The sequence below is a fragment of the Mastigoproctus giganteus genome, chromosome 3 (genome assembly GCF_048544385.1).
Source record: "Mastigoproctus giganteus isolate SK-2022 chromosome 3, ASM4854438v1, whole genome shotgun sequence".
Lineage (NCBI taxonomy): Eukaryota > Metazoa > Arthropoda > Arachnida > Uropygi > Thelyphonidae > Mastigoproctus > Mastigoproctus giganteus.
In genome coordinates, this window is record NC_143577.1 from 10,787,670 (window position 1) to 10,799,705 (window position 12,036).

A 12,036-nucleotide genomic window follows, 5' to 3' on the forward strand; every position below is an offset into this window, starting at 1 on the left:
TGACACTATCAGTCTCAGAGTAGAGCGACAGCAACTTATTATGTACCTGGTACTTCATTTTTTTTTTGAGCGGACCAAAAACAGCCATCTCATCTGGTGAGGATAAATCAGGAACATAATGGATTACAGAGTTTGGAAACTAGACATCCCAGAATTGAGGGGTATAATAGTGAAAATTGTATAATAGTGGAATATTCATACTAAAATGAAGTATAAATTAGGAGGCTTAAATATAAACTATCGGTGAAATACCCAATGGTTTATACTTATACTACCCCAGGGGCTCACATCTGGTGAGTATGGGCTTGGCACACCCAGGGTCATGAGCTGGATATTCTCTTTCTTGGTGATTCCCCTCTACTTCTGACTCTTTCTCTCTCTCTCTCTCTCTCTCTCTCTCTCTCTCTCTCTCTCTCTCTCTCTCTCTCTCTCTCTCTCTCTCTCTCTCTCTCTCTCTCTCTCTCTCTCTCACTCACACACACACACACACACACACACACAAACTCAATTTTTTTTTTTTTTTTTTTTTGACTGGTGCAGCAAAAGCCTCAGGCTTCCTTGCACCATATGGCTAATTATAATAATAAATAGATAAAACCTATGAAAGTTTATGTTTGGTCAGTGAGTTGTAGATTACATTGGAAAAAAACTGCATTCTTGAGTGGTTGAGGCTGGCAATCTGATGAAATTTAAAGGAAAGCTGGATCAGTATCTTCTGGTAGTGGGAAGAGTATGATATGAGATAGCAATTGAATCAGTTTCTGCTACATGTTGTAAAGCTGACCATCAATAATATTCTCCAGAATTAGGAGCCAAAACACTTCCTGAACTGGTGTCAGCATCTGTCTGCAGTTTAATCCCAAACTCATTGAATTAACTTTTCCTCATTTGTTTCTTCTGCTTCTGTTCTTTGGAACAACCTTCCTTCATATGCATTTCCTGAAAATTACAATATACAAAAAAATTCAAGTCCATTGTCAACAAATATCTTCTCAACCTTCAACTCATACACAGCGCTAGAATATTGTAGGTTCTAATATCTTGCGTTTTTGGGCCACCATAAAAAATAAAAAATACATTTTATAATTTGGCCATTTTATTTAAGATGTCATAAATCACAGAGTTGTGCTCAGGTAATCATGCTACATCGATTATACTTAATGACTGCTCAGAAATTTTTCTGTGTTTTATAGCCATAAACCTGCTTCCCCCTTAAGAAAGCCAACAGATGGACAGAATCGTCCAAAATTCAGAAAAGAAATTATCAAGTAAGTTCATAACTGTTTTGTTTTTTTTTTTTTTTTTTTGTTTCTTTTTAATCTTATGCTACTGCCTTTGTGCCCATTACTGTACTGAGCTTGCCTTACATTTACTTGGTTAATAGTTCCTACATTCACTTTATAAGGTCAGTTCTATATATACTACAATTCTGATACAGTGTGAAATGTATCATATTCTGTGTTGAGCAAAATATTTATTTCATAACTAAACTCATTATGATAAACATGAAGCAGTATAGTTACTGAAAGCTAACATATATTCACAGGCATAAATGAAAACAGTGATTGAAATGACACCACACTTTTGTAGCAAGAACTTGCATTGATATACATATTAAACATTTTTGGAACACATTTTGAACAGAGCAGTTTTAATAAGTGTAGGATAGCAAGTTGCTAAACCCTAATACTGTTTTTTTTTTTCCCTTTTCAGCCTCCAGTATTTTGTGAAAAAGACATTTTGACATTTTGTGAAAAAGAAGTTTTTTTTTTTTTTTTCACATAAAATTTAATTGTAACTGAAGGTAGTATACCGATAAAGTTAAAAAGAAACATATTTCACTTTATGTTCATTCTGAACATAATGATCACTTTAGTGTAAAATGTTTGTGTAATTTGTTTGAGAAAAGAATGCTATTCAGTATTATATTTTTTCTGTCTCTACTGTCTGGGGACACTTGTCTCTCCAGTTTTGTCTTAAAAATAGACAATTTTTTTACAATAATTTAATTTTTGTTTTATTTTATAGATACCTCTAAAACGATGGAGAGTACCCAATTAAGTTTTGGAGAAAGAATGGCAATTATAAAATGGTATTGGAAATATAAAAATGTCAATGAACCTCAGCATGCTTGGAAATTGCAATATGGAACAAAAGCAAACTGGACCACTGAAAATCCACACATCACTCTAAGAAAGATGTCAATCTACCAGGCATTACTGTGTAGATGGGGCTGTCTTCACATGGAATAATTGGTCCCTATCGATTTAATGGCACTATTAATGGAAAAAATTATCTGGATTTGTTGAGGGATTGTCCTGTACCAAAAATCAAAGACATGTTTGCAGGTACATTGGTATATTTTCAACAAGATGGTGCACCTCAACATTATCATACAGCTGTGCACGATTATCTTGACAATGAATTTCATGATCACTGGATAGGTCATCAAGGGAGTGCTTTTGAATATCCTCCAAGGTCGCCAGATCTCACCCCTTTCGATTTTTTTGTTGGGGATCTTGAAAAATCGGGTTTACAGTCACAAACTGCAAACATTGGAGGAATTGTGGATGAAAATGCAACAAGAAGCAGAAAACATTTCACCTGATTTTTGAATTTCATTATGTCGATCTGTTGAAGATAGATGCCACTCATGCATTAATGCTGATGGAGGGCAGTTTGAACAATTAAAGTTTTATTGTTGTAAAAAAATTTATATTTTTTGTTTTTAAAGTGTGTATACATAATTTTGAAACACCCTGTATATTAAAATTATGTGCACCTGAATTTTATTATTCCTCCATTATGGTTTCCAGTTTCAAAATGCTTGCGATTATTTTTTTAATTGGTGAATCTATACCATAAAAATTTCTTTATACAGTAAACCCCGGCTATTCATGGTATCTGTATTTGCGGTTTCGCGTATTCGCGATCGCTGATTTAATATAAAATGAAACCTAAAAAAAAAATGTGAATTTTAAAGCGCCGTGAATATCTTCCGCCATAAACAAACATGGGCGTGGCTAAAATTATCTTTCCCAGTCAAATCAGCGTTCAGTGGGTGGGTGAGTGGGAGAGGGTTGACAAAATCGCGAGCGTGGATGTTTCTCGCTAATCCTTGTTCAGTATGTGTTATGCATTTGTCATGGAAGGTTTCATTTTTTGCTTTTAATTTATATGCTTATAAATTGTTGTTGTTGTTTTGGTTTTTAGGAGCATTAGCAACTAAGGCCATATTGCTCCGGGATATGCGGTGGTCATTTCCTGACCTTTCCGCATCCTCCGTATTTGGTGGTCACGGTCTCGAACCCCGGTCTAATTAAGCCAAGGGTAATTCAGCCAAGGATAAAGCTGACCTGCTAGCATCCCATTTTTCTTCCAGCTCATGTATTAATGATCTTGGTAAAACACCTCCCACCATTCCTAACACGCTCCATTCAATGCCTCCTGTGGTCTTCCGTCAAAAGGATATCAGAAGGATTTTGATGAATCTTGATGCCAAGAAAGCTCCAGGTCCTGATGGTATTTCTCCACTTGTTCTCAAAACCTGTGCTCCTGAACTTACTCCTATTCTTTGCCGCCTTTTTTCACTTTCTTATTCCAAAGGTGTTTTTCCTTCTGCTTGGAAATTTGCTCATATCCAGTAGTTCCTAAAAAGGGTAACAAATCCCTCCCATCCAATTATCATCCCATTGCAATTACTTCTACTCTTTCTAAAGTAATGGAGAAATCAATTAACCACCAACTCTTAAACTACCTAGAAACCTTCCATCTGATCAACGATCGCCAGTATGGATTCCGTCAGTGTCGATCAACTGGTGATATTCTGGCTTATGTTACCCATTTATGGACTAATTCAATGGAAAGGTTCGGTGAAACACAAGTAGTTGCTCTTGACATCTCAAAGGCTTTTGATCGTGTTTGGCATAAAGGTCTTCTAAACAAGCTTCCATCTTATGGTATGCCAACTGTTTTTAGTAATTGGTTATCCAGTTTTCTCTCTGATCGCTCACTGAGGGTGATGGTAGATGGCTCTCTGTCTTCTAACTTCTCCACTAATGCCGGTGTCCCCCAAGGTTCAGTTCTTTCCCCCACTCTTTTCCTCTTGTATATCAATGACTTTCTTCCATTGACTGGAAATCCTATCCATAGTTTTGCCGATGATAGCACATTGCATTCAACTTTCCATTTTGAGAAACCTTGTCCAGCTCAATCAGCTTCAAGTTCTCGAAAATCTGCTGCCAATTCCTTAAATGCCGATCTTCAGGTAATTCTCCAGTGGGGAAAAGACAACTTAGTTGATTTCAACCCTTCTAAAACTCAATCTTGTCTTATATCTCGCAAAAAGGATTCTTCTGCTCCTATGCTTATCTTTAGTGACTCTCCGATTTCTAGGCAAAATGATATATCTCTTTTGGGGATTACCCTCACTTCTAATCTCTCTTGGCACAAGCACATTACAAATATTGCTTCCTCTGCATCTAAAAAACTTGGTTTTCTCTTTCGCTCTCGGCGTTACTTTTCTTCCAAACAGCTGCTCACTCTGTATAAATCGCAAATCCGCCCTGCCATGGAATATTGTTCCCACATCTGGGGTGGTGCCCCCAAAATCTCTTTCAGGCTTCTTGATTCCATTCAGAAGAGGGCAGTTATTGTTATCGCCTGTGGAGGGCGGAAATATCCATTTCTGTCTCCACAGGCGATTCATACACGATAGATTTGAGGGCCCCCACAGAAAGAAATCAAGGCTCGATAAATCAGGTGAGCGTGGGGGCCAGGCAACGGGTCCACCATGGCAAATCCATCGACGCTCAAAACGCCTGTTCAAATTGTCACGAACACACCTTCCTTGATGGGCAGGCACCCCGTCATTTTGAAACCAAATGTTGCATCTGACATTTGCTGGAACATTGTCAAGTAACCCTGGTAGAACTTGTTCAAAAAAGATCCGATATTTAGCGGAGTTCGTACGGGACGGTAACAGGTATGGGCCGACTAAACAGTCATCGACCATACCTGCCCACAGATTTATTGCGAAGCGATGTTGTGCCCACACATGAGCATTGTGCTGATTGAATAAGCACAATGCTCATGTGTGGGCACAACATCGCTTCGCAATGTGCTGATTGAATAAGCCTTCCCGAGTGAAATAAGCCTCATCCGTGAACAAAACATAGGCTGGAAAATTCAAGTCTTGAACACTTTCTTGGAGAAACCACTGCGCAAAAGCCACACGTGCAGAATGATCTTGGGGGAGCAGTAACTGAACCCTTTAGAGATGATAGAGGTGTAAGGAATCGTCGTGCCAGACATGCTGTACACTGCAATGAGACACTCCTAAGGCAGAGGCAATGGCACATGTGCTGGTAGTAGGATTATTCTGGACAGCATTCAACACACTTTCTTCCATGGCGGGAGTTCGCGTCGAATGTGGTCTGCCCGCACTACTCCTGTTACCTCTAAATGACCCATAATCGCACAAATTTTGATGCACATGTGCAAACAAATGGTGGTCTGGTACATGTCTGTCTGGGAAGCGTTCTCCATAAATTTGGGCAATGGACGAGCCGTCCATTGCCCTCTGCTAATCCATACACTAGATGCATGTCTGCCAGCTCACAGTTCATATGTCAATGCATGCTCTTCGTGTGGCGACTACTGCTTGAATGAGTAAACCAGAAATTTTCCCTCTCGTGAACTGATGAACAGCGCCGTGTACCGACTTATGGTGACGTTTCCGGTTTGGGTTTCTATGCGATTCACATTCCTTTAGATGTTACCTACCTCCCCTAAACGTTTGTACCAATATTTTTGAGACACCCAGTATATAGATTCCTTATCTAATTATTTTATTAATGTTAAAATGTTTTTTGTCTGTACAAAAATACTACTCCATCTTTGCACAGATCAAAAAACATTCTAAACAAAATTATCATCTTTTTCAACATTATGGAGATTTTGTGTCAAAATATTTTGCATGCATTTATAAATTTATCGCACTTTTGTATGTAAACAGCAAGGAGTTTTGTCACTATATTAGCTTTCATTGAGTATTGTATAATATTTAATAAAGTGGACATTGCAGTAATATTCTAAAATGAATTAAATGTTATATTAAAAATACTAAAAATACAAAATATGCATGTCGTAGTAACTTTTCTTATAGGGTATCCAAAGCTACCAGTACTCGAGAAGATCATGTACCTGTGTCCAGTTATAGAACTAGGTCTAAAGGACCAGATGCTACACTTAGGAAGGGACCATGCGAAAGCCACTTACTGTAAGTACCATTAATAAAAAAACTGTCTTAAATTCCTTTTAGTATTTTTCATTTTGAAGGTGAATTTACAAAAAAGGACATAAATAAATAATAACAATGATAACAACATGGTTTTTAATTATTAAGAACTAACATATGGTATGAAATGTACAACTATATTAAACATTTGCAGGAAGGAATATATGCCATGGGTTGGTCCAGATCCAAAAAATTATAAAGGTCCTGATCCATCTTTATGGCGAGGACCTGACCCAAATAACCTTGGAGCTCGTGGTGAAAGTAGAGCAAGGGGACCACAACAAGATCTTCGCAGAGGTCCTTTGCTGGATATTACTATTCAGAATGCATCTACCACTACAAATGTAGTAGCTTGTGTGGAAACAGCGATGTAAGATGAAATTATACTTATAACTGAAATGTGAAAAGGATATCATATAATCATATATTCAAATATTCAACTCATTTGTGGTTTTAAATTCCAAAAATTTTACTCTGCTCCAAGTTTATTGTTATTATAATTCAAAAATATCTCTTGTTTGTTATTTTCAGATATCTTTTTTTGAAATGTGCTTTGATATGTTTCCATGCTGAAATATGCTTTAATATGTTTCCATGTGATGCTATTTCAACTATGATATTAGATTGTCTGTGATTGTTATAAATGCAAAATGGTATTTGTTATTTATGTTTTATTTATGAATGTTTAATTTGATTCCTCTGTTGTGTTTTTGCTATAATTATCAGTTAAAGATGTATTTTATCTTGTTTATATCTAAGGGGGGGGTGTACATATTTTTAATGTTTACTTAATCTTTTAGGTTGAATGTATATTGTTTTTTGTGTTGTTTTAACAATTCATATATAATACTTATATATATGAATTGTTATACTAAATTTAGTAATACTAAATTGCCCTTGTTTCAGGATTTAAAAATGAAAAATAAGATAAATATGAAACAGGAGATTTAAATATTTTGAGTCAAACATTAATGAAGGAAATCTTTTTTTAAAGTGGATTTTCCTGTAGAGCCAAAAACAATATAAGTTATAATTACATAAAAAATTATAGATTGTATTCTAAGAATGCATTGTTTCTATATTAAGTTAAATTCAGGAATCTCTAAATTCAATAGTATAGTTTAAAAATAGTATAATTTTAATGTAGTAATAGAATGTTATACAAAAAAATGATGTCACCCATAACAAATAAGTGCTAATGAAATCACTTATAAAAATATCAATGTATGATTATAATTATTTCAGCTGACAGTTTAAAGTTATGGTCACAAACATTATACCTTTTAGTTTTGTCTGTGGCATGATTAAAGTTACCTACCTGGTTGTTGCTGAAGAAAGAATTGCTGTTGATTTTTTTTTTTTTTTTTTTTAAGTTTAACTTTAACAATTATAAACTATAAAAATATGTTTATATGCATAAGTAGCTAACATGCTGTGTTATAGATAAACAGAATACTCAGATATATCTTATTACTAATTTGTATTTTGAATACTTTATAAAAGCTAATGCAGATTTCTATCATAACACTCAAAATAGATCTCTCACTACTAATGTTTTAGCATTATCCTTTTCCAGATTTTATGCATTATGATTATATAATGTAATGTTTCGACTTTTACACATAAAAGATTTTTTTCTTTTGGTACCTGCTGCCTTTTCAACAAGTGTCATATTATGCCTGCTAGCATAAAAAATTTTGGTGACCGCTGATTTTGGTGGATGCATTTATTGAAACTTTCATGGAGCATAGGCATTTTCAAATTAGGGATTATAAACTTGATGTAAATTTTTATTACATAAAATTTTGCATCAAGTTCACAAGTTTATCCTACTTATTTTTATTTTTTTAGGTCTCATTAAATCTTTTCATTTTTTAAAAGATTAATAATTTGAAGACTAAATGCATAAGGCATAATATGTTATGGGTTGAATTTAACTATATAATATTGGTGTAAATACACCATAGTTTACCCTTAAGTTTAACTACATAAGTAGTGTAAAGGCATTATTTGATTTCATCTCATATTGTGGCTACCTTCACAACGAGATACCAGGTATTGCACTACTTCGAACAAACATGGGTAAACTATGGTGTATTTACACCAATATTATATAGTTAACTTCAACCAATAACATATTATGCCTTGTGCATTTAGTCTTCAAAATATTATTATTACCTATACCATTTGGCATCGCTCATATTGTGGAATTAACTTTGCAACCGTGATGGCATGTTTGCATTACCAGGGTACCTGCCGGCCCACAGATGAGTGAGCCAACAAGCTCCGAAACAGTGCCATCTGGGTGGTGGTGCCCACTGGGAATAAATAACAGTAGTCTCCTCTATTAGAGAAGCGTTGTTTATTCAAAGTAGTGCAATACCTGGTATCTCGTTGTGAAGGTAGCCACAATATGAGATAAAATCAAACGATGCCTTTACACTACTTGTGTAGTTAAACTTGTGGGTAAACATGGTGTATTTACACGAATATTATAAAGAATAATAAAAAAAATCAAAAGATTTCACTAGTATAAAAAACATTAGTTCTGATATAATAAAAAATTTGAATGTCCTTAATTTTGAAAACTTTTATAATTAATAAGTTCTTTTTTTATCTATCATATGACTTTTGCTTTGTTTAACAAATGGTTAATTCATGCTCAACCCTGATTCTCAGAATGGTGTGTACATGAACTGATGCTAAAACATTGTTCTGGCTTGCATCCCTCAGTTATTACTACTTCTTGAAATTCGTTTAGGTATATCGGGAAGTGGTAGAATATTTTCTCTTGTATTTACTTGATATTGATTCTACCCATTTTCAAGTTGTCAAACTAACAAGACTCAACAGATCAAGGAATTCCCCAACACCACCCAGCCACCTTCCTTTTTTTTTTTTTTTTTTTTTTTTTTTTTTTTGAGGGATACATACAGCTTTATAACACTCATTACAAGAGCCTTTTGGGAAGCATTTGTTGAATATTTAGGGGATGAAATGATCCAGATTATTCATGAACGGAACACTGTATGAAGGCTATAGATTTTCCTTTAGCCCTCAGAACATCTGGCCTTTTAAACAATTTCTGGATAATCTGTGGCATTCAAATGTTTCTTCACTGGTATCAAAGGACCCAATGTCCACCATAAAAATGCTTCTTGCATCATTACACCAACACCACCAGCCTGCATTGTTAACACCCAGCAGATGGATCTATGATGTTATTGTAATATTCCGGTTCTCCCATCAGTGTGAAACAGCAGGGATTCATCAGACTAGCAACATTTTCTCAGTCCTCCATTATTTGGTGTTAGTGTTTCTGACCCCGTTTTATCCATATTGTCTTGTTCTCTGCTGATTGGAATGGAACCCAATTCAGTCATAACAAGATACTGAAATGTCCCTTGGTTACCACTGTTGTACTGGGTTGTTATTTGACTGAATGTCTTACCTTAATTTTTTCAATAATACGCTCTATGACTTTGTCTCACGGCAGTTATTTAAAACTTACATTATCTTCAAACTATGCATTTAAAGGCATCACTTTCTAACATTTCATTAAATTTATTTTTGTGAATACCAAAACTGTCTTTTAATTGTATGAAAAATGAATCATTCTTATTTACTTATTTTAGTTTAGCTTATTTACCTTTCCTACACTTAATTGCCTTACTTGCAATGCATTTGATAACGATGCAAGTTCATCCAAAATGTGGATCATTAGTGCTAAATCTTTTAAAAATTTCTGGTTTTTCAATCGTTTTTTCCATTCCAGAAAATTTCTTATATTTTGAAAAGTAAATATAAAGAGCTGGTAAGCTCTCCAGACCACTTTCACAGAACTAAGGCTAGAAGAAGCCTGGATCAAAAATGCCATATTTTGATGATTTCAGTATAGTTCTTCAGAAATTGTTTAAGTTTCAACTGACTTTTATTTGACTGCTGAAAAATTGCATAAATGTTCTCCAAAAAAATCTTAAAATGGCTTATTTCATTGACATTTATAGCATCATCTAAAGCCATTTGTAGCTGATGATTCAAACAGTGGCAAATTATAATGTTTGGAAAATCATAAATCAGTTGTGTAGCAACTCCAGATTTATGTCCAAGCATGGTGCTCACACCATCAGAACAAAATCTGATTAAATTTTTCTTAAGTATTGTGTTTGTCAAAACCTATATCAATGAATGATAACTATTTCTAACACCCCTTGATGAGGTGCATCTCCTAGGTTCTAAAAAAAAGGGTTTACATGAGACGAATGCCCATTTCAGCTTGGCACCACTCATGTTTGCAGCAATTGACAGCTTTTGTTAGAGAATCTGCCACCACTGCTCCGTGATCTCCTTCAAAAATTCAATTCAGCCATTTCTTGCTACATCACGAATGAAATTATGAACACACACACCAAACACATCAATGTGTTTGGTGTGCGTGTGGTGAGTTGAATTCCTTGTAAGGTCCAATGCACCTTTTTATCAGTATGGATTGGTATTATGCCTCCAATGTCCATAACTTTCAACTCCTCGATCATCATGTGCAACCATAATACCTCCTGCATAGCATAGGCGAGTGTCATATACTCAGCCTCAGTTGTTGAATGAGCCACAGTTTTCTGCTTTTTACTTGACCAGCTGGGGTCTGGCCAGAATCCCGACAGCCGAAAATCCCAACAGCCCAGAATCCCAACAGTATCTACTATATATTGTAAAAATATATTAATATAATTCTGTATATTTATTAGTAAGTAAAAATTTACCATATTAGATTAATTTTGTATAGAAAGAATATAAAAAATAAAAATTTTAATGACAAATACCTCTTTCAATTTGAAGATCATGTTTTCTGTTACAGAAACAAACAGTTTTAAAATATGATTGCCAAATAAAAACGGCTTAATTAATTTTACCTTATTATATTGCATTTAATTGGTAATTTTTCAAGTCAAATTTTGGTATTTGTATAGGGCATTTGAGCAATAATTATAGGTACACAATGCTAAAGATAAAAAACTTGAAATAAGAATACTTTCAGAATATGAAAATTTAGCATAATGCATTTTGGCAGCTGCATAACATTTGTCATAAATATCATTAGCATAACTAAAACTGTAATTATACATTTATCTGTAATTATACATTTATTTATTAGTATAATTTGTAATTATACTAATAAATAAATTTATACATTTATTTATTAGTTGTACTTTCATGAATTTCTTTGACAAGCACCATGGGCGCCAGCAAGATATTTTGAAAGGGGTAACAGGAAAAAATATCCCCGAAAAAAAAAATCCCATTTTCTTCTTATTATTATAATACTTAAACGTTTGATTATAATTTGTATGATTTTTTGCAAATTTTAATCTGTGATTTTGATATCATTAAACTGTGATTATTGTCAGTAATGTGGTTTTTGTGAACTGATATATATAATAAAATTTTAATGTTTTTAGTGGCCGTTTTGATTACATGAAAAATATTTTTTATTGCAAAAACAGTTTCTGAGATATAGACTCTAATTTTGTTTTTTAAATACAGTCGGGATTTTTGGCCATCAGGACTCTGGCTGTCGGAATTTTGGGTGGCAATGGACTAGCTGATCACTCCATTTGCCACCTTGATTTTGCTCGGTTGTCAGCAAAATCTGTATCTGCGTAGCCAACGATTTTGGCTGGATTGGTCTTTGTGAAGACAATTCTTGCATTTTAGATCCTCTCAGGTACCCCATGACCCCT

The 12,036-nt window shown here is 34.5% G+C and overlaps 1 protein-coding gene across 1 annotated transcript in view; it reads left to right on the forward strand.

Moving 5' to 3' along the window:
- Positions 1 to 6,932, forward strand: part of LOC150087705 (uncharacterized) — a 198,929-nt gene extending 191,997 nt beyond the window's left edge. The window contains exons 12-15 of the mRNA XM_090369854.1: positions 1,194 to 1,268; positions 6,167 to 6,280; positions 6,453 to 6,668; positions 6,830 to 6,932. Coding sequence (XP_090225980.1) covers positions 1,194 to 1,268; positions 6,167 to 6,280; positions 6,453 to 6,668; positions 6,830 to 6,932 — 508 coding nt within the window. The remainder of the gene's footprint in view (positions 1 to 1,193; positions 1,269 to 6,166; positions 6,281 to 6,452; positions 6,669 to 6,829) is intronic.
- Positions 6,933 to 12,036: the final 5,104 nt, after the last annotated feature.